The 22,997-nt window shown below is 34.2% G+C and overlaps 1 protein-coding gene across 4 annotated transcripts in view; it reads left to right on the top strand.

Moving 5' to 3' along the window:
- Positions 1-22,997, top strand: part of zfpm2b (zinc finger protein, FOG family member 2b) — a 93,684-nt gene that overhangs the window by 46,581 nt on the left and 24,106 nt on the right. For 2 of the 4 annotated variants that reach the window (XM_087294831.1, NM_001039524.1), the window contains 2 exon segments: positions 4,606-4,730; positions 13,065-13,161. In XM_087294831.1, the coding sequence (XP_087150957.1) occupies positions 4,606-4,730; positions 13,065-13,161 (222 nt within the window). 4 annotated transcript variants of the gene reach the window in all.

The raw sequence follows: 22,997 nt of genomic DNA, 5'->3' as shown, positions 1-22,997 counted from the left end.
CCAACAATTTAAAAGTGCAGGTTTTTATGTAATCTTCTTTTAGCCTATTAATGCACAATTGATATTAAATGTACCTTTAATGTAAACCCAACTAATTATTTTTCTTTCCCACTGACTTTTTTCTTTTAACTTAAATCTATGAGAGAAGAATATATTTGGCAGTTACCGTTTTTCCATTGGTATACTTACCATTTATTTTTCATAACGCATTTATTATGTATGGCCATACACTCAAAGCGCTTCACAATCATGAGGAGGGGTATCTGCACACTATAGGTCTGCATTCGTGCAGCTGTACCGGGGGAGCTGCGGGACCCGACCAGATTTCTTGTGGCGCGGGAATAAATTTCTGAATAAAGTGCGGGAGCGGTTGGTAACTGGTGTAATTTTACCAATATAGTTAAACAGTATCGCTCACGACTCCCGAGCATGCGAGCACGCGTATGTATGTGTGAGAGACAGAGCTTAGTGCTGTCCTTGTGTGTGAATGAGAGAGAGCGTGATGCTGTCTGTGTGTGTCACTTGCTTGATGCTTATGTGTGTGTATGTTTATACAGACAGCTTGTTAAAGGCTACTGGACTCTATATAGCTGGGTGGTTTTCGGTTTTGTTCTCCACCCGCCCATTAGCGGGAACCGGCGCAGTGGGTAGAAAACGGGGCGGGGCGGGCAGCAGGAAAACAAATGCTGAATATAAGCGGGATTGGTCGGGTTTGGACTAAAACCTGGCGAGAACGGGATTCAAAATTTTGTCCCGCGCAGATCTTTACTCCACACCTCTACCAGTGTGCAACATCCACTTTTTATGGATTATCGCATAAAAGACGTGTGAATAAAGCAGCTTTTCAATCCAAAGAGTCAAAGGGAACAAAATCGTCACTTGCTGATTATCTGGCGCCAAATATCAACAGTAAAAACAGAATTTGCTGCAATAGGAGAAGCTGCATCAATCTTTTTTTCATCTAATAAATGACTAGCGCCTCAGAAGGCAATTCTGACACGCAGTGAGCGTGCGGTGGCGTTTCAAGGTGTTAGATGCGGAGCACAGGCGCTCTTGATTCTAGAGGTCATTAATAACATAATAACACTAATACTGAAACAGTAAGGCATTTTAAAATGACCAAAACAACAGTTCAGATGGTTTGCAGTGTGCTCAGCCTGCTGGTTTATCCATTTACACACATTTTTATCATCACATGATCTCTCATCACAAAATCACATGACCTTTTTAATGCACATGCTGAAATTTGTGCGGTTAAAATGTTTCCATCGCAGTTTATGTGCATCTTTTGTTGTTGAATAAAAAGTTTATCCTACTCAGTTATGCGCATAAGCTTTTTATGCACATTTTCAAAATTTATGTGCACCATGATGTTTCCATCAACCGTTTTTTTATGCGCATATGCAAAATGCGCATAACAATAAGTGGATGGAAACATGGCTTCTGATTAAGCCAATTCAGTGGATGGGAATGATTGGGAGGCCATGATGATTAAGGGCAAAGAGGAAATTTGGCCAGGACACTGGGGTTATACCCCTACTCGTTATGAGAAGTGCCATGGGATTTCTTATGACCACAAAGAGTCAGGATCTTGGTTTAACGTTTCATCCGAAAAATGGCGCCCACTGATAGTATAGTGTCCCCTTCACTTTTACTGGGGAATTAGGACTCACACAGACTGCAGGTTGAGCGCCCCCTGCTGGCCCCACTAACACTACTTCCAACAGCAACCTAGTTTTTCCCATGTGGTCTCCCATCCAGGTACTAATCAGGCTCAGATTAAGTTAATTTAACACTTTTAAAAATTTATGTGGATTAAACATTAAACAATTAAGTTGTCTCAATGATATCTCAAAAATTTTGTTGTTTTATTTAGCTCATTTTATTTAAGTAGTTTGAACAAGTAAAAAAAAAAATTTTTTTTGAGTGTACAACGATCACATAATAAAAACACCCAAGACAACAATGAATTAAAAGTTTAAAAAACATATTAGCCCCATACATATTACTGCAGATCATTCTTAACAACTGCACCATTCACATTAAAAAGTGATCCGGTTTAATACTGCAACTGGGATAAATTACTATTTATAAGTGTTTCTTCTTGGTATGTCCTGATTGTAACATTTCAAAAACAGAGGGAAGGGATGTGTATTATCTTTAAAAATTTACGCTACTTAGTTCTTAATGTAAAGTGTTACTAACTCTTCTACTTAAATATAATTGTAGTTACCTTTTTTTTTTTTACTTTTTTTACATAAATTGTTCTCAAATTCAACACATTATATCATCTGTAAAGTATTGATGTGTAGAAATACGAAACTTTTAAAATATTTGTATTATTTAAGTCATGACTGCTGCCCTTCTGTAGTTAAAGACATGTATTAATCCAGAGAGGGGGTTGGTGTAAAGGCTTAACCCTGATCTCCTGAAAGCACTGCCTCCAGATTCTCTTTATTTATCAATCCATCTGCCGGCATTTCGCATCTTCTCCTGAAACTGGATAATTTAGCACGCTTCCGCACTGTTCACATCAAAACTTCCAGCAGAAAGAGGCTTAATCCACCTTATCTGAAGCCCTGTCAAAGCAGTGAGCGAAAAGCCTAATCAAAGAGACAGGCAGGGTCACCCAGGAGAGGGTCCGACGGATGGGTGTATGATTTCTAATTGAGCTCCAGGATTTGGGAGATGCTCACACTGGGGTTTAGTCTGCTCATGGAGTGGTGCAGTGTTGTGGGTAAAGATCTCAGCTGGTAATTGTTAGGACGTTGGGTTGAATGGCTTGAACCTTTCAGCTTGTGCCCTTGAGCAAGACACTTAACTCCAGCTCACACCAAGTGTATAACTACAGTACTCAGCATATATAAGTACACCCCTCACAAGTCGATTTTTTAAATTAATATTTTTATTAGGAAGCTATACAATATTGTATGTGTGCACATACATTAGATGAGGTAGTACTGAAGCCAAATCTGGAGCTTATCTAACAAAATAACTTACGATAATGGTCCAAAAACTAGTACACCCAAATTTATGTGAAAGAAAAATATGTAATGGAAATTTAAAAAAAAGAAACATCAAAAGAAGCGAAAAAAAATTTAACATTTTTGAAATTTTGTAGGTTGTAATTTTTTTGCTATAATTTGCTTGAATTTAATTGTATTATCTTTCAATTTCTAAATATGTTTGGTGGCTAAAATATTATTTTAATAAACATATCTGTTTAATAAATCTGTTTTGCTAAAATGCACCAAAATACATTGCCCATATTTACTAAGAAATGGATAAAAATATTCATTTTTTAAAATGGGGTGTACTCAATTGTGCTGAGCACTGTAATTGAATGTGTGAATATGAAACATATTTTATATAATATTCGATAGAATAATTTGGGTTAGTAAGGTTTATTAATTTATACATAAAATATTTTAGTACAACAAAGTGACAGTAAATAAATGTTTTTTTAATAAGTGATAACTTGAAAATTTGCCTGTGCAAAAAGTCATTTTGTTTGGCTCTTCAAACTACTGATGCCAAAAATGTTACAGCATAAAAAGACAATTTGTCGAAATAACAGATAAGATGCCTTGTTTTCAGACATGTTTATATTAATTTTCAGACAAAGACTGCTAATTTCCTGATTTTTTTTGTTTTTGTTTTTGTTTTTTGATACCCAGATTTTCAAAACAATTGTTATATAAACAATTGTTATTTTCTAGAAAGAAATGTTTTGAATGACGATCTGAAATTTGGAAGAAATGTTATGAGAACTTTATAGAATTAAACAAATAATAACATTGAACTTAAAAATACACCTAAATCAAGTACATCCAGAGAAACAGATCATTTTCAAGTAGTCTAGTTTTTTCTAAAGCTGTAAAAAACATTTCAATTAATCTAAGAATCCCTAAACTGTAGAAGTCAGAGATATTAGCTCTCCTCTTTTTAAATTATTTCCCAAATTATGTTTAACAGAGCAAGGAAATTTTCACAGTATGTCTGATTATATTTTTTCTTCTGGAGAAAGTCTTATTTGTTTTATTTTAACTAGAATAAAAGCAGTTTTCAATTAAAAAAAACAAAAACATTTTAGACTAATAGTCTACAGAACAAACCATCATTATTCAATAACTTGCCTAATTAGCCTAACCTGCCTAGTTAACCTAATTAACCTAGTTAAGCATTTAAATGTCACTTTAAGCTGTATAGAAGTGTCTTGAAAAATATCAAGTCAAATATTATTTACTGTCATCATGGCAAAGATAAAATAAATCAGCTGTTAGAAATGAGTTATTAAAACTATTATGTTTAGAAATGTGTTGAAAAAATCGTCTCTCCGTTAAACAGAAATTGGGGGAAAATAATTCAGGGGGGCTAATAATTCTGACTTCAACTGTAAAAATGTATTACAGTTTCCAAAGCTGTTTTCAGCATGGCTAAAATAAATGTTTCTTGAGCTGCAAATTTGCATGTGACAAATAAATACATTGCGCTTAGTAAGGGTAATGTGCCTAGATTGGACATTTTAAACTTGAACATTAAAAAACAGACAGAAACAGTTTGATTTGTTGTTTGAGTTATAACTGTATTTTATTCTTCCAACAGGGGAGTTGAAAATTGTCTGTGAAGGAGAAGAGAGAAAAATTTGTTCTTGTCAGGCCCTTTTACTGGGCACCACGTGGGGACCTTTTCCTGGCAAGATCGAGGCAACCACTGGAGGAAGTGACAAGGTTGGTGTTTTTTTGTTTATTTGGGGTGAATTAAATGGAAAATTTCATTAAATTAGATAAAAATGATAACCCAGTTTTCCTGTAAAAGATCTTTGTACAGAGTGTATGTGATACTAAATAAGAATATAAACTGACAATTGAATTCTATTTTTACTGAACAGACAGAAAGCTTTGAGACTTTTTAGTTTATATACATATAAAAAAACACATTAAATGCAAGTAAAGTTTCTACTTTAATGTTTCAAATAACGTTTATGAAAATAAAAGTTGGGGCGACACGGTGGCGCAGTGGGTAGCATCATCTCCTCTGTGTGGAGTTTGCATGTTCTCCCCATGTTTCCTCCTGGTGTTGTGGTTTCCCCCACAAGTCCAAAGACATGCAGTATAGGTAAATTGGGTAAGCTAAATTGTCCATAGTGTATGTGTGTGAATGGGAGTGTATGGGTGTTTCCCAGTGATGGGTTGCAGCTTAAATGGCATCCGCTGCGTAAAACATATGCTGGATATGTTGGTGGTTTATTCAGCTGTGGCGACGCCAGATAAATAAAGGGACTAAGCCAAAATAAAAGTTCCATTATCGTTCAGTGTAACATAAATGTGTGTAAAAAAGCAACATACTTATTCTGATTGTGCTTTTTTAAAAATATATTGAAAAGTACATGATCAAACTAAGCTTTACTATATTGTATACATTTTAAACTACCTTCTGACAAATATAGTGACTAATGTATAATGAATGATATAAAAAATTACAGCTAATTTTGAGATTGCACTATGAAGTTTAAATTATTAATTAATAGTTAATTTAATCATTCTTGCTCTAAAAATACTTTATGACCATTTTTGGTATTTAAACTTTTACTCTGAGTGATATTTTAATATGCATCCATTGTAAATCAAAAATGTATGATAGTCATTATTTTGGTCTCGGAAATAAAAATAAAGAAATTAAACAGAACATATGCTTTATTATGCTTGTATTGTTTCAATAGTCTCTAAACCATGTTCGTTTATGATCTACCTTTGCCAACATATTTTGTCCTTGGCATTCAGTATTATTGAATTGCGGCTAATTACAGCAAGACTACAGACAGAGAGCCTGGATGGACAGACCGAGCAGTAAAATCATTTAAAATGTTTTCTGTGTCCATTTGTTTTGTATTTTGAGGCCTTGGAGAAGGTGGTGTTGTGTTTTGGAGTGTACGAGCGAGCGAGCGAGTGTGTGTGTCACGGGTAATCTGTGCCCGTGGCAGGTTTACCCTGTGAAGCGGACTGGTATCGCAGGCCCATTGTTGTTGCTCCTGTCAGAGCGGGGAGAGGCCGATGGAGGCCTGTGCTGGCCTGATAAGGGGAAAGAGGATTCAGCGGAGAGAGAGAGACAGGCAGAAAGAGAAAGAAATGACTCAAGGAGAGTGGAGTGCTGTGTAGACTCTGTCTTTTTCATGAAGTATTCCCACACTGTCAGAACCGTACAAACCTCTCTCTCTCCCTATTTTTCTGCGGCTCCATTCTGAAGGTGAGGCTTTAAAAAGACACACAACATGTACTGTAAGTGAGGATGCAAGGCAAGGCAAACAGAGTGTGTGAAATGTTTGTTTGGTTCTCACCTGTTTGTGTTGGTATTTGGTAAGCATCACTTTTACTGTCGCTTAGTGGCGAATCTAGTTTTATTTTTCTATGAGTGGACCTTAGTTAATCTGAAGTTCAACCTTTTACAATACTTGACTCAAAAATAGGGATGTAAATTTGAAAGCTAATAATGACATATTACAAACATATTAATAGGGGACAAAGTGCAAAAAGTAAAAAGTACTATTGGTTTTTGTCACAGGTAACAGTAACTTTACTATTTAAAGGGCTCCTGTTTTACCCGCTTTTTTACGATTTAAGATAGGTCTTTTGTGTGTCTGTGAAGTTTCAGCTCAAAACTTACAACAGATTAAAGGTTTAAACTTTAAGAATATTAGGATTTTCTAGCTGTTTTTGTTGCTTGTGCATTTGATGCTAGTTCTTTCTGCCCACCATAATCATATGCCTGTCAGATTGTGCCTCAATCTCCGCCTCGGTTGCGTCAGAAAAACAGCACAGTGACAGACATGAAGGAAGCAGATCTCACATAAGGTTAATGAGAAATACTACAGTAAGAACTTTATGAATGATTGTTTTGATATATTTGTTGTGGAATTAATTTAAGCCTTTCCGCAACCTCTTAAAAACACAGAGTTAAAAACTACCCAAATTGGGTTGTTTTTAACCCGATTGCTGGGTAAATATGGGACAGAAAACATCAGGGGTTAAATTAACCCAAGTAATTGAGTTATTATTTTTAACCCCATAAATGGGTTGTTTTTTCTATCCATAAATTGGTTATTTTTACTTAAATAATAGGTTAATTGGATCCAAAAATGCCTGTGAAAGATGACCCAGAAATTGTGTTGTTTTGACTTGGCGTCACTGAAGTATGGTGGGGGATGTGCAGCTTTGAACAAATCAAACAAATTTAATTTAAACAAATTAGTATATAATATGAGGTATCCCAGTCAGCTCCTGCTGTGAGTGGATTTGACCCAAAGAGCTGGGTTGAAACTACCCAAGACTAATAATAACCCCCAAATGCCTCAACCTCAAGATTTGGATAGAAAAAAATAACCCCATGTTTTTAGAGTGCAATGATGAGTCACACACAATGTTGTTAGAAAGTTTATGTACACACACACACACACACACACACACACACACACACACACACACACACACACACACACACACACACACACACACACACACACACACACACACACACTGTAGACACAGTTTATCTTAGCACTGTTGTTGCATGACAAATATGACAGGATACACATTAATATCCACTACTGTATGGACATCCGTTATGTTAATGTAGAAAATAAATCTGATTTAATGTCCACAAACCAAGATTGAATCATCTTCTTTTATAATTAATTGTAGTAATATGCGGCTGTGGTGATTAGGTAAAGACAGTAAAATCGCTGTAATTCATTACTAACATGCACTGTTTTGAACTTGTTAAACTCATTTTTGATCACATTTGATGAGGATTGATGATCATTGTGAGCTAAACAGATCTTTCCAGTTGCTTTGCACACCAGTCTTGTATGATTATGTGTTACTACAGACACATGTTAATACGGGGCTGTAAATCAATTCGGTGGGTGGGATAACCGCACTCCTACGTCACGTTGCGGTGGGCTTCAAAATGGGAGGGATTTGAATCCTATTTTAGCATCAGGAAATTCAAAAAAAGAGACTTATTGTGTTTATGTCACCCCGATATGACTGTGGACACACTATACCTACACACACAGTTCTGTCCAAGCAGCTTACAAAAGATGATTTTTATCATGGTTCATCAAGTAATTTTACCACTTTCTAATATTATTTGCTCACAAAAACTTGTTATACACTAATAAACATATTGATGAAAGTCAAGTATGCTAGCAACAAAGTCTACAGAATCATATATCGTTGTACCTGACTATAAAGTGAGTTAAAACAAAATCTGTCTAAATCCTGTCCTGGCAAATTTAAGCATTCAAAATAAAAACACAAAACAGCAAAACAGGTTTAATACTAAACCTACAGATACCCAGATAAGAGATTGCTCCGTTAAAATATTAAGGACTCGTTTTCAATTTTTTAATTAACTTTTTATTTTTGAAAGGGTTAGTTTACTTCCTGATTTTTTTTTTTTTTTTAATTTTACTCACTACCTTGTCTGCAAATATGTTCAATTGAAGAGTTCAGATGCAAAAACCTCTAAGCGCCATCTAAACTTCATTCATTCATTTCTTGTCAGCTTAGTCCCTTTATTAATCTGAACTTTTCTTTTAAAAAGTCTTGTTAGTAGGTTAAGTAATTTCACTTCTATGTTCACATATAGAGTATTTTGATTGCCTGTAGTGTGAAACAACTCAACATAAATATACTGTAGGAGATGCTCGTTTTTGAAGGAAATTACAGATGGCATTTAGAGGTTTTTGCATCTGAACCCTTCATTCCTTTCTTTCTTTAGAAAACAATCATTTATATGTATGGAGTAAAACCTTGTAATGTATCAGAATTCTATTAATAGAGAACTTGCAAAACTATTAACATATAATTTTTTTTTTTTTTACTTTTTATTAACATATTAGTTTATCTTTTATTTGCTGCTGCAGTAGGGAATTAACATTACGTAAAAGAAAAAAAAAACTTCCCTACTTAGGTGATAATGCAAAAATGAGGACATAAACTTTTCATAAAGTTGGATTAAAAGCAGACTTATATAAACAACTAACAATGATCTAAATATGACTTTTACTTACAATAGAAAATTTAAGAAAAATCACATGCATCTCAGATTTATTAAGCAATGTCTTATAATATGCTTGGATGTGTCAAGAAACCAAAATATATCTTATTAAGAGGCTGGAGGCTTGAATAAACCTTTTTTTCCTAGAGTTGGTCTTAATTTATAGTATGGAGGAGTCAATGCTGAAAGGTAATGCCAGTCCGAGTTGACAGATTTAAGTGAAAATGTTGTAATGTATGTTAGGCAAAGACTCCATTCAACCAGTAGATGTTTGATATTTTCAGCTGATTTTAAATCACATTTGGAAGGCTGTTAGCCACATACAACAAATTTGTCATCCTCACATGTCATCATTTCAGAAAAGTAACCTTTATAAAATTGACTGTTATTTCTCACGAAGTTAAAATTATTGTAATTTGTTTCTATCTTTGGAGACTAATGGTTATTTTTCTGAAAGGAGGAAGCATTAATCACATAGCACGATGCACAAATGCGACCTTCTAAAGGCACAGACTTTGAACCAAGACACATGTCGATGTGCCTAGTGCTTTAAAATGTGTATTCCAGCACTAAGCAGATTTATGGGGCCCCTTGTATTTTGATTAAGTTTGGCTTGAATGCCTACATTAATATGCAGGGACCACAAGCCGAGCCCCATGTCATCAATTTGTACTAATTTCAGATTAATTCATCACAGCGCTTTGAGGTGAAGTGGATATGATCTGTGTTACCTGTAGGGATGAAGAGACGTCCAGCTCTAAAACAGCATCATCCCTTCATGTCCCCGTGGGGGAGGAAAGAGAACCCAGTGCTTTCCAGACTCTCAGACTGTTATCAGTGCTCTTATCTCTCCAGGAGCACACGCTCCCTCTCTCCCGGGCCAAATCTGCATTTCTGCTGAATCGTATCATCTTCCTGCCGACTGGTCAGTCCCAGACAGGGCTGACGTGGCTTTGTCTTACAGCCTATCAGACATGGAGAGGCAGACACAAAAGGAAAACAGAAGTAGGCATTAGTATAGTTGAAATTATGGTACTTTTTACAGCAATAATATATTTTACCCCTTTAAAAAAATCCATAAAATATATGGTAAAAAAAATGGCATTTGTGGTTTGTAGATTTTTACTATTAAACATATGGTAGAAACTATATGAAGGACATTTCTAATGTCAACCATATTTAATTCATTTATACGGTTAGTACAATAGTGTTTTCCAGAACTAAAATCTGCATATTGTATCTATGTTATACCACACCATAAGCATGTGGCAATAAGAAAGCCAAACTATGAACCAATATTTATTACAAATAGCTTTTCAACATGCAGAGAAACAAACTAAGAAATAGAAGGTTTTCAGTGTCATTCACACAACTGCTAAACACAATCATAATAACACACAACACTAAACTAATGCAGTAAACACTACACATCAACATTAGATGTAACAAAACTCTAATGTGCATAACTGATGAGAAAAAGAACCATAGTAATTTCACTGTATATATTAAGGAAATATACTGTAAAGCAGTTTTGTTTTGTTTTTATTATAATGTTTCTTTTAGTTTTTTGGCTATTAAAATGATTGTGTTTTTATTTCTGGTTGGTTATTTTGTAAGCTCTTCCATTTGGTCGGTGCTGCACTTACATAGTGTTGGGTGTTTTGAGTTAGAAAGCTATTAGTTACTCTAATTAAATTATTAATCTACTGAAAAAGTAAAGTAAGCTATTAGTGTTAGGTCATTTTATTACACTTACTTTTATTGTACTTGCCTTATGCTGAAAATAAATTCAACAGTTGTGTATAAACTAGGCATGGGACCATAACCGGTTTCAAGGTATTAAAAGTACTAAAGTTTTTTATGTAAAGTGTTTATAAGGGTTTTTTAATGTGTTTTTTTAAATGTGTTGTAAAGAAATCTGTGCTTTTGAAACTAATGATGAGAGCAGAAAATTATTTTAGCCTGACATGTACAGTATGGTTTATGCTTCCAAAATATTATGAATGTTTCCTAAAATAAAATATATTTTGTTCAGTGGGGGGAAAAGTATTGTAATTATTATTATTATTATTATTTTTAACCTAGTCATTTAAAACAAACATATTTTAGAGCAGTGATCACAATATGGTGATATATTTTTATCCAAGGTTATCATACCATCAGAAACTTATACTAGCCCATGCCTAGATAAAACTGATTAAGTGAAGCAGAGAGTTTATATATTTAGCTAAATAAATGTATCTTCTTTAACTGAATTTATTGGAATGAAGAGTACATTTATTTCAGATATATTATTCACATAACTTACTTTTCAACTGAAGAATGTTAGATTTGTTTGGCATTGGCACATGCTTCCATGAAACGAGATAGAAATGTCTGTCAATATATATGTATGCATGAAATATGGTGTCATTACTTTGAAATGTTTTGTGTTTTGATAAAACTAAAAGGTACAATAAAACTAAAAGGTTGTGTTTAATTTAGTTACTTTTCAAGATGTAATTAGATAAGTAATTTAGATGAATTTTTTATTGGTGTATTTAGTAATTAATTACTTTTTTGAAGTAATCTATCCAACACTGATTTCATTTTATAAAATCTATCGAAAATCTATACATAAACCTTTTTTTTTTATAATAGGCTACATGTAATTTGCTGAAAAAAATATTTGTGATCACATAAAAAACATATGTTTGTATGTGATTTTATCAATATTTGGTTATTTATTTTTTATTATTATCGTCATTTTTATTTTGAAATGTGACTATTGTTCTACCTAAATGTACAGCATTTATGTTCTAAGTGTACTTAAATAGGGTGGCATGGTGGCTGAGTGGGCATTTGGCATTTCTGTGTGGAGTTGGCATGTTCTCCCCATGTTCACATTGGTTTTTACCAAGTGCTTCAGCTTCCTCAAAAGTCTAAATGGTATAGGTGAATTGGGTAAACAAAATTGGCCATAGTGTATAAGTGTGTGGATGTTTGGATGTTTCCCAGTACTGGGTTGTGGCTTGAAGGGCATCCGCTGAAATAGTTGGTGGTTCATTTTTGCCGTGGCGACCCCTGATAAATAAGGAACTAAGCCGAAGGAAACTGAATGAATAAATGCACTTAAATAATGTTGTAATTATTATTATTCTTATTTTTCATTAAACCCCGGTCAAGTAAATGATGAAATATGTGTGTAATTAATTAATTAATCTTTAAATATCCTGTATTTAATTTAAATGTAATATGCAAAGGCAAACATCAAAATAATCGTATGTTTTTTTTTTTAAAACGACAGGACACTATTAAAAATGTATATAAAATATACTTTCAAGTAAAACTTAATTGTAGGTGCTTTTTTATTTTAATAATATCATATTATCTGCAAGTACATCTTTCCCACAACAATATACTTAGCAAAGCATCAAAGCTATCACACATAATGTTTGTTGTAGTTGTTATTGTTTTAAGATAATTTTTCAACACAATTCCCTCATCCTGCTTTCAGTTATGAAATCAAATCCTTCACCCGTCCTTTTGAAAGCCATGCCGTTTCATTAAATTCCCTGTGTGTCGCTGTCAGGAAGCTGTGATGCTGCAGATAGAGGCTCTACAATGTGTCTAAAGATCAGAGCTCAGCTTTCTGCTTCTTCTCTCTCCAAGTCCATGTGCTCCTTTCTGGATTCCAAACCTCCCAAAGGATGAGATCTGATCAGGTGGAACATTCAAACAATACAACCATTCAGAGGTTGAACAGGATGGGGTGTAGCCCGCACCTCCTCACACACACACACACACACACACAGATGGAGATGTAGGTGCTTGGGGAATTATGAATTTGTTTAAACAAGCTCTCGAAGGAACAGTCTCCCCGTTGGACATTGTGTCCACATGCTGGTCACTAATCATCTGATGCAAATTGAATGCAAAAATGGCAAGTTGTAAGCTGCAGCTGGTTGGTTGGTTTAAGTGTGTGTTTGAGAGAAGCAACTGAAGGAGTGTGTTTTGTGTTGCAGGTTTCGCTGGTGTTGAATGGAGGTCCTCGCTGGCTGATGGACATCATGTGGGTCAGCGCTGAAGATGGAAAGAGCAACTGTGCTGTTTACAGTAAAGGTGAGATTGCTTTGTCTTTCTTTGTGGATTTGAAAAGAAGGCTGAGAAGACACTGCTTAGTGTTTATTCAGCAAAATTCCTCTCACTGTAAAGCAAATTTTATTGAACTTTCCTGCTTTAAATGACAGCAGAAGGTTTTTTCGAAGTAAACTTACTAAAAGAGATATTGAGCAAAGTTTTACCTGGAAATTTATTTATTTATTTATTTATTTATTTATTTATTTATTTATTTATATATTATTTTCATACATTAACATTAAATATCTTATCTACACTAAAAATATCTGTTAATTAACAGTTTCTGAACATTGTGGTTCACACGTGTTTTAGGTTTATTTATGGTTGTAAATTGCATTATGGGACCTTGATCTCTGTTGACTTTTGATGCTGAAAATTCAACTCTACAGTTTAACAAAGTGACTTTTATTGACATTTTTGTAGTTTGAAATAATATAATGTATAAGAAATAATATATAAAGAAATAACTCAAATAAAAAATAAAGAAAAAATAAAGAAATAAAAAATGTACTGGCAGTTTATTACAACGGGGTTGTACCATAATATACAACAACAACCAATATATGACTTTAAACTATTAAATGAACTTTCAAGGTTGAATGTTTTTGAAAGAATGATCGAGGTCCCATAATGCAATTCAAATGCATTAACAAACATGGGGGAATAAAAACATGAATCACAAAGTAAGAATAACTGCTAACGTACAAATATTTTTAGAGTGTAATTAATCTTGTGCGTATTTGTTTGTTTGTTTTTTTATTGTATTTAAAGAGTCCAAATGCAAAAGCCTTTTAAGTGCCATCTGAAGTCCTCCAAAACAAGCATTTTCCTCTTATGTGTAGGTTCAGCAATTTCACTTCTATGGAGAATAGGATCTTTGCCTACTGCATAAAGAATAGGCAAAGAACAGGTTTTTCATCACTGGAGGCTGAGAAAAATGCTCATTTTAGAAGACGTGTTTTATTAAAGCTTTAATAATAAAATATTTTAAGTCAAGGCAATGCAGGCAAAACAAACATGCAACTGTAAATTTTGAAGTTTGGGCTTTTTTTTTTGATTTCTTGTAAAGTGTTTTTATTTTTTTTTTAAGTTTAATGAAAAAAAACCAAAACACAATCTCAAGATTTTTTTTATCATTCTTTATCAATTTTTGCGTAGATTGCAATAATTTTAAAGGGAAAAAAGTTTGATGTATTTGAATGAAAATGAAAATCTAATTTCTTTATTCTGTTGAACACAAAACAATACACTCTTAAGAATGTTGTAAAAGAGCAATATAATTACATCCATAGTAGACTAAAACAAGTCAATTGCTGTTTTTTCCAACATTCTTCAGGATATCTACTTTTGTGTTCAACAGAAGAAAGAAACTCAGAGGTTTGTAATAAATGAAGAATGAGTAATCGACATCATATTTATTTTTTGGTGAGCAATCCTTTCAAAGGCTGTTTCCTCTTTTTTTTTTAATCTCCACTTCAGCAGGATTAACATAAACCAAACTTTATTAGTGTATTATCAGTTTCACTTATTTTGTGTTTTAATCAAATAAATGCATAGTCAGTGAGCATAAGAGAGTCTTAGCAAACTCTGACTGTACTGTTTGGTGTCACTAACAAAGAGATCATCATATCTGAGAGTCTAAAACATAAAACAGCATATATTATAGAGCAGATCTAACATGAACTAAAATCCACAGAACTTTCCATTTCATGGGGTCTTAAAACCCCTATGTCTTGCTTTCATATGTACAGTGGATCTAAAATAACCATGGTTCTTTTTCTGAGATAAAACGATGACCCCATTTTTAGCAATAGAAGAAAAAGTGAGCAGTAATAACTTGCCATTCCACGAACAAATACTCAGTGTTTAAAGAGCAGAAAGATAACTCATTGTTGCCTGCGCTCTCTCTCTTCTTGACTAAAACTGATATTTCCGCTAAAGTGCTCCACTTTTTTATTATCTGCAGGAGCTTAATTGATTAATCTACTTACAGTACATGTGTAAGTTCAACAGAACAATCCCTTCTCCATTCTGACAAAAAAAAAAAAAAAAAAAGACTGGAGGATATGAAAGACTTAAAGGTCTTTATCGCACTTATCTGAGAACACAGAGAAATAGAATAATGGTTGAACATCTCCAGCAATGTCAAATTTCATTATCAGTGTATTGAAACAGCAGCGCCCCTGGAGGAGTCGACTCTCCGCCAGCGAGCGGCACAGCGATTGCGTTTAATTAAAAGACAACGCTGATGAACTGAAGGGCTTTCAGTCGAGAACTTATTAAGAGATTGAAAGGGGGGTCGGGATCGATTAGGCCAGACTGCCGGATATTTCACAAACTATGCAGCTTACTATAGTCTGGCAGATTGCAGTGTTAACTGTCCCAATGCAGAGGTTTTGAAAGGGTGACAAGGTTTTGTAATGTATGCACATAATATGGCTGTATTCACATGTGCCCTACTGATTTCTTTACACATGATTGGTCTGAATTATAGAATAGTTGTGTCATTAGAGCAAGAACAAAGGCTTTTTTGACAAACACTACTTTGGGGTCAGAAGGTTTTTTTTAAATGTTTTAACATTTTATCATCAAGGCTGCATTTATTTAATCATAAATACAGTACAAATGGTGAAAATGTGAAATGTTCTTGCATTATAAAATAACTGTTCAAAAGTAGTTCATCATTTAATTCAATCATTTATTCCAGTGATTTTAATGACTTTTCAGCTTCATTACTCTAGTCTTTAGATTCACATAATCCATCAGAAATCACTCTATTATTATTATTATTATTATTATTATTATTATTATTATTATTATTATTATTATTATTATTAATGGTAATAGTAATAAAAGCAATAATAATTAGAATAATAATTTAATTTAAAATTACATACAATAAGTAATAAATAAATATTTTATAAACAAGTATTTAACTTTTTTTTTTTAATTAGTGTAAATAAAGAAATATGAAAAAAAAAAAAAAAACTGACCCCAAACTTTTGACCGGTAGTGTATATTTCACAGATCCATTAAAATCAGATTTAAAAAAAAGTATTAATTTGTTGGTAAATATATAGTTTTATTCCGTAAGCACACAGTAAAAAAAATTTAACACAGCAAAAAAAAAAATATGGTAAACTATAGCAGTTTTGTAAGCTTCTAACTAAACAAATCTTATAAATGAATCCCAGGGCCATAACATAGAAAATAGGAAAACACTGTGACTTGATACATTATAAAATTAAAGGGACAGTTTATATATATTTACAGTTTACATATATATATATATATATATATATATATATATATATATATATATATATATATATATATATATATATATATATATATATATATAAACTCAAGGGGTCCTACACTTAAATTTTTTTTTTACTTCTGTTAAACTGAAAACAAGATATTTTGAAGAATACTGGAAACCAGCAGCCAGTGACATCCATAATGGGAACAAAAAAATAAAAAGAACTTAATGGCTAAAAAACTTTTTTTTTTTTTCAATATATCTTCCCAACATAAGATAGGAGCTTAAACAGGTTTGGAACAAGTGGAGGGAGAGTATATTATAACAGTATTTTCATTATTGGTGTGAACTTTCCCTTTAAATTTTAAACATGTATATTGAGAGATAGAAACTTGAGTCTGCCACTTAGATTTGGAAATCACTAAAATAACTACACAAACTCGTTTAAAGCTGACTTAAGACTTAACTTGAACTCGTAACTTAAACAAAAAAACAAAAGTCTTTTGCTATGATATTGTATTCTATTCTCTCTTTCTACACGACTGCAGCATGCACATTTTTATGTTCATTTATAAATAACAGTGGTGTCTGCAAGCGGGGAACAAAGTTGAGTTTCAGGGAGTTAAAACAGCACAAATAATAATAATAACCTAATAATAATCATGTTTATATAAACACTAAATGAGGAGGACTTCTCACCTTCTGAATCCCAGTGTCTGAATACAGACACAGTGGATATCAGTGCGGCAGGTCTCTTGACCTATGTCAACCATTAGCCCTGTCTGTAATCTGGATGATTTTAAACACAGCAGCACGGATATATGTGATGTGTCTGAATGGTAACAAACTCAATTGATAAAAGACAAAGTTCACCATTCTCGCACAACTCTCCCGACAAAAATGCTTGCTGCACACAAACAGCTTTGCTGTATCAGCCCTGATATCATTGTGGAAAAAGCCATGCAACAAACCCATAAATAACTAAATACTGCATGCCGTGTGTGGCCGCGGTCTCACAGCTTGGCAGGTCTGTCTTTGGAAAGCACATGCTGTTATGAATAATTAAAAAGCAGGGTCTTTATAGGTTAAAAAAACTCAGATATGAATAATAGTGAAAAACCAAGAGGTCATCACTGGACAGCCAGATTTGCGCTACGTCACCGATTTTGATCCCACCCCAAACATGAGTTCAAAGCCGGAAGATGAAATTAACTAGAAAAAGTTCATTTATCCAAGTTTATCCACAATTACAGCTGACAGGTGCTAATGTAGGCTTAATCAATGCTCAACGCACAAAAATCTGTTAAAATCTCGAAAAAGTACTCCAGGGTTTCTTAAACCTTTAAGGCAGGGGTGTCAAACTCAGTTCCAAAAGGGCCGAAGCCCTGCACAGTTTAGTTCCAACCCTGCTCCAACACACTTACCTGTAGGTTTCAAACAAGCCTGAAGGACTCAATTAGTTTGATCAGGTGTGTTCAATTAGGGTTGGAACTAAACTGTGCAGAGCTGCGGCCCTTTTGGAACTGAGTTTGACACCTGTGCTTTAAGTCATTGTAATGTACCATTTACCTATTTTACATGATGCACATTTTCAACTGAAGTCTGGGGTGTTCAAAGTTTCTGGAGGGCTACAGTTCTGCACAGTTTAGTCCCTGTTTCAACACACTTGTAGGTTTCAAACATGTCTAAAGGACTCAGTTGGTTTAATCAGGTGTGTTTAACGAGGGTTAAAGCTAAACTGTTCAGGGATGCGGCTTCCAGGAACTATGTTTGACACATGTGATCTAAAGGGTAAGGTAAGAGGGATAATTGTTTAAAACATGGGATCTTTTTTTTTTTTTTTTTTTTTTTTTTTTTTTTTTTTTTTTACTAGGGGTTTGCCCTCCCCCTCCTGGATTATGAGTACAGATCATCAGTGTAAGACTGAACCACTGTTTTTAAGCAGATGTGTCCAATGCAAGATCTAAGATTAGTAACAAACAGAACTAACTGAACTTGTTGAAACCAATAGATTTTGCCATTGAAAACCCTTACTAGTTGACCACTCATTGAGAAGATCGGGTGAAAGTTTCCCCTTGATGGTCTCTGTAAGAGAGTATGTGTTGTTGAGTGTTGTCTGATATGAAATGTTTTGGCACTTGCAGTCGACACACGGCTCAGCGCGTCTCATGAACTGATGAGTTCCCGTAAAGGGGGCAGTAAAATTCTTAAGCGTGTGTTTTATATGTGCTCTCTATCCTGTCAGAGGGCTTTTGGCTTATCTTGAGTGAATGTCGAGGCTGGAAATGTCAGGCACGGGCAGAAAAAAAATATGAGATTATGAAGCTGCTGGATGTTGTCATGGGGTTGTGATGCGTCATAAATCCTGGTTTGATGGTAGTGGATGTCTGGATCAGGAGGGACACGGCTTAAGGACTGCAGAGACTCTGAGCTCTGCCACTGAACAGGAAAGAGGTTTATTCTGGTCATTAGACGATGTAGACCTCATCTTTTGATTTATCATCCCAACCCTACCGACTTTCGCTCTCTTCCCTTCATATTTCATGCCTGCTGTCTCTCTTTCTCTCTCCCTCTGTCTCATTTCTTGATGGACTGATATCTGACAGGCTTATGGCTGTCTGTGATGGGAAGGAGCTGCTCTCTTAAGGTGAATCTTGGGTCAACGGAGAGAAAAAAAAAATTCCTGGCAGATCACAGCTAGAGGAAACGGTGGTCGTTGGCTTATCACTTGTAGTTTCCTGTGATAGTACTGGTGGATAGCAGCCAGAAAGTCATGTGGGACATTTGTAATGTTGGCTAAATGTAGTTTATTTAGAGGATTTGAAGATCCTTCATCTAGACATTAATTCCACCTACAGACAATTCAGGTCACACTTTATATTAGGTGTCCTTAACTACTATGTACTAAGATAAATATCAGTGTAACTAAATACAATTCTGGAAAATTTCTACATTTACCGCTAACAAGTTCACGGTATGGTTAGGTTTAAAGTCTGGGGGTTACAGATGTAAAACGGATTTGTTACAGTGTTATTAAAATGCAAGTTCTTCTATTGGAATTCATGACATAAGGGGCATTCTATGAGAAACGTATATTTTCACTTATAAAAAGACGTGACAGGCCTGACTTAAGCTTGTTGTCCTCAAAAAAATCATTCAAAAACAAGCATTAATTTATACAATTCAATGATAGAACACATCGTGCATCATTAGCCCCTTTCACACAGTGATACCGGTAAATTTCTGGAAAATTTCCGGAACGACTTTACCGGTATATTCAAAAAAGCGCTGTTCACACAGGCGAGGACGTTACGGAAATTTTCCGGAAAAGAGCATTCACACATCCATTCCAAAATACCGGTAAATTCTGACATCATTCACCACAAATGAGCTTTAAACAGCTGCGCTTGTATTTGTAAACATTTGACTAAATTACAAACTCTGTGGATGATCAATATTGTGAACAACTTTCGCAGGATCACTTTCGCATGTCGAGATGTTCATAATATGTGCGTGTGCAGGCGCTCATAGGCGCACGCAAAGCTTGAAGGTAAACAAACAACGGCTTATCATAAGCATCTCATCGATGATTATTTACACAGTTGGCATTAAGACGAACATATAAACGTGATCTGACTAACTTCTAGCAGCTAAATGTGTCTGGAAAAATATTCAAAGGCTTTTATCCTCACAAACCGCGCGGACGTAAATGCGTCTGACTGTTGTGATTGGCTAAAGCAGACGTCTCACGTCAGCACGTTCTAGACGTGCACGCGCTTATTACGGGAATCTTCCTTCTGCATTCACACAGCGCAGCATTCCGGCAAATTGCCGGTAATGTTACAACTTCTATTTCCGGAAAATAGCCAGAACAAATTTACCGGTATTTCCAAAAAGGACCTGTTCACACATACAACCTTTCCGGAAAATTGCCGGCAATTTTCCGGAAAGGTCTGTATGTGTGAAAGGGGCTACTGTCAGCTTTTTGTCCAGCAATTGATGTCACTTTTGTGTCATAAACTTAAACATGCATTGCACATATTGTATGTTAAATTCAATGCAAATGTGACAGGCCTGACAGAAACATAGGGACAATTATTTGTTTTATATATTTGTAGTATTTATTTGTACAATTTATTTATAATTTCATGTTTTTAATCAATTGATGTGAATGAGAAAAACGTAAACTTGCTCTTTCTGAAGTTTTTTTTTTTTTTTCTCGATATAACAGTTTTTAGCATAACAAAAGTATTAAAGCTGTAGGTTCAATTGGTCTGAGGACAAGGACAATGACAGAGTTTTACAGTGTAAAGTGTTCATGAAGAAAAAAAAAATTGAGAACCAAATGAATGACATATTGCTTTACAGGGGTGCATTTCCGAGAACCATCGTTAGCCAACTAAGGTTGCAAGTTGTGTCGTTACAAATATAGTTTTGTTGATGTTTCCCAAATCTGTTGTTCCAACGAACATTTACAAACTTGAACGATTGCAACTGCACGTCTAGAGCTGTAGTTAGAAGCATAGTTTCTGGTTGTGTTCTATTCCCAGTTATCCCCCTATGCCCTAATCCTTTCGAACCTTCCTACAATCAAATTTGGAATGATTAAAAAAAAAGAAAAAATAAACATTAAAGTCATCTCTCTTAGGTCTAATTTGCTTTCAAAATTTCTTTAGTTCAGCTTTAGCAATTTTCACATTGACAATTGCGCTCCCTTTGTAGTGCACTTTAAAAACAATTATGCCAGTTTGAAAGCAGCTTTGGCTCATGACGAATGCTATAGATGACCTATTATTTAAAAGGAGAAATTACGTTACGAAACAAAAATTAATTAAGAAATTGTTACTCCAGCCAGTTTAAAGCATCATTATGAACATTTTACGTTGTAACTGACGTGGTTCAAACAACAGATCTGCGACAGATACAGTATACTATGGTTTTGGGAAACACTCGTCACTACATCGTTTTTTTCTCTACTAATGATTTCTCTACAAATGATGCATCTACTATGATAGTTCAGCCATGAGTTATGTCATTGTTTGGAAAATGCACCCCAGAACAAATCACAGAAGTCAACCATCAGTCAATTTTAGAAATTTTTGGGATGAAATACTTTTTATTCACTGTATTAATGTTTTTATTTCAGGGACAGAACATGTAAGTTTCTGGTAGAATGTCCCAAAATACATACATTTGCCAGTTAAGCATAAAATAATAAAGGCATAATAATGCACTTATAATATAAAGTGTAACCAAATTCCATATCTTAATTTAGCTTTTAAAAAAATCACCAATTATCTGTCAGTGCTTTGCATTAGTTTTTTATTGTTTCTATTCTCTAAAATAATTTAATCTAAATTAAGGATCATTCAAAAGTGTAAATATTTAAAAATTCATAGGCTACCCTTTTGATAATATTGACAAATCAGAGTTTTGGACAGGTCTGACATTATAAATTGTACATGTTGACAGATTTGTGACATTTGTGACAGTTGGGGTCTACTTTTGGCATATCATGATTGCATTTTTTCTTCAAATTTAAACAATATAGGCTCATTCGGAAATTGTACCCCTATATACACATGTCTGGAGATCACAAATTATGTAGCCAGAGCTTTGTATGGCTGCATTTCATTTTTAAAAATGGGGCTTGAGTATGGTGAAGAACGGTTTCAGAAAGCAGGTAAGACAAAAACAGAAGCCGAAAACTAGAATAAACAAGTAAAAAACTTGGTAAAAAAATCAGGTAAAAAAATAGGTAAAAATCAGTTTTTTTTTTTTTGGATTGCTTTTTAAAACTCTGCAGTTCGGGTCAATTTGTGCTTTTTAAAACACTGTTTGGTTCAGGGAAGGGGGAGATAAGGGATCAGTCAATTGGTTAGTCAGTAAATTAGTCAGTCGACAGCGGCCTCTGGTGGATTTATGTGAAAACAGCAGGTGCGAATGGCACTCGCAAGAGAAATGTGAGATCTGATGAAGCGTACTCAGCAGCCTCTGGTGAATTTACGAAGACAAAAATGCCAAAAATCATAGCTCCTGGGATAGTTTTGCTCTCCAGAAATGTATATAAAGGTACCTAATCAGAATGAGCCTGGGTTGAATTTAAGTCTGAGACATATGGCTTTGATTTTCATAAAATGTTTATCTCACTTAAAAATATACAGTTGAAGTCAGAATTATTAGCCCCCTTTGAATTTTTTTTTCTTTTTTAAATATTTAACGAACGATGTTTAACAGAGCAAGGACACTTTCACAGTATGTCTGATAAAATTTTTTTTCTTCTAGAGAAAGTCTTATTTGTTTTATTTTGGTTAGGATAAAAGCAGTTTTTAATTAAAAAAAAAAAAATTTAAGGTCAAAATTATTAGCCCTTTTAAGCTATATATTTTTTGATAGTCTATAGAACAAACCATCCCTAATAACTTGCCTAATTACCCTAACCTGCCTAGTTAACCTAATAAACCTAGTTAAGCCTTTAAATGTCACTTTAAGCTGTATAGAAGTGTCTTGAAAAATATCTACTAAAATATTATGTACTGTCATCGTGGCAAAGATT

Source organism: Danio rerio, chromosome 19, assembly GCF_052040795.2.
Source record: "Danio rerio strain M-AB ecotype USA chromosome 19, GRCz13ab, whole genome shotgun sequence".
NCBI lineage: Eukaryota > Metazoa > Chordata > Actinopteri > Cypriniformes > Danionidae > Danio > Danio rerio.
The sequence above is the reverse complement of the archived record's forward strand: the minus strand, read 5'-3'. Positions and strand labels throughout refer to the sequence as shown.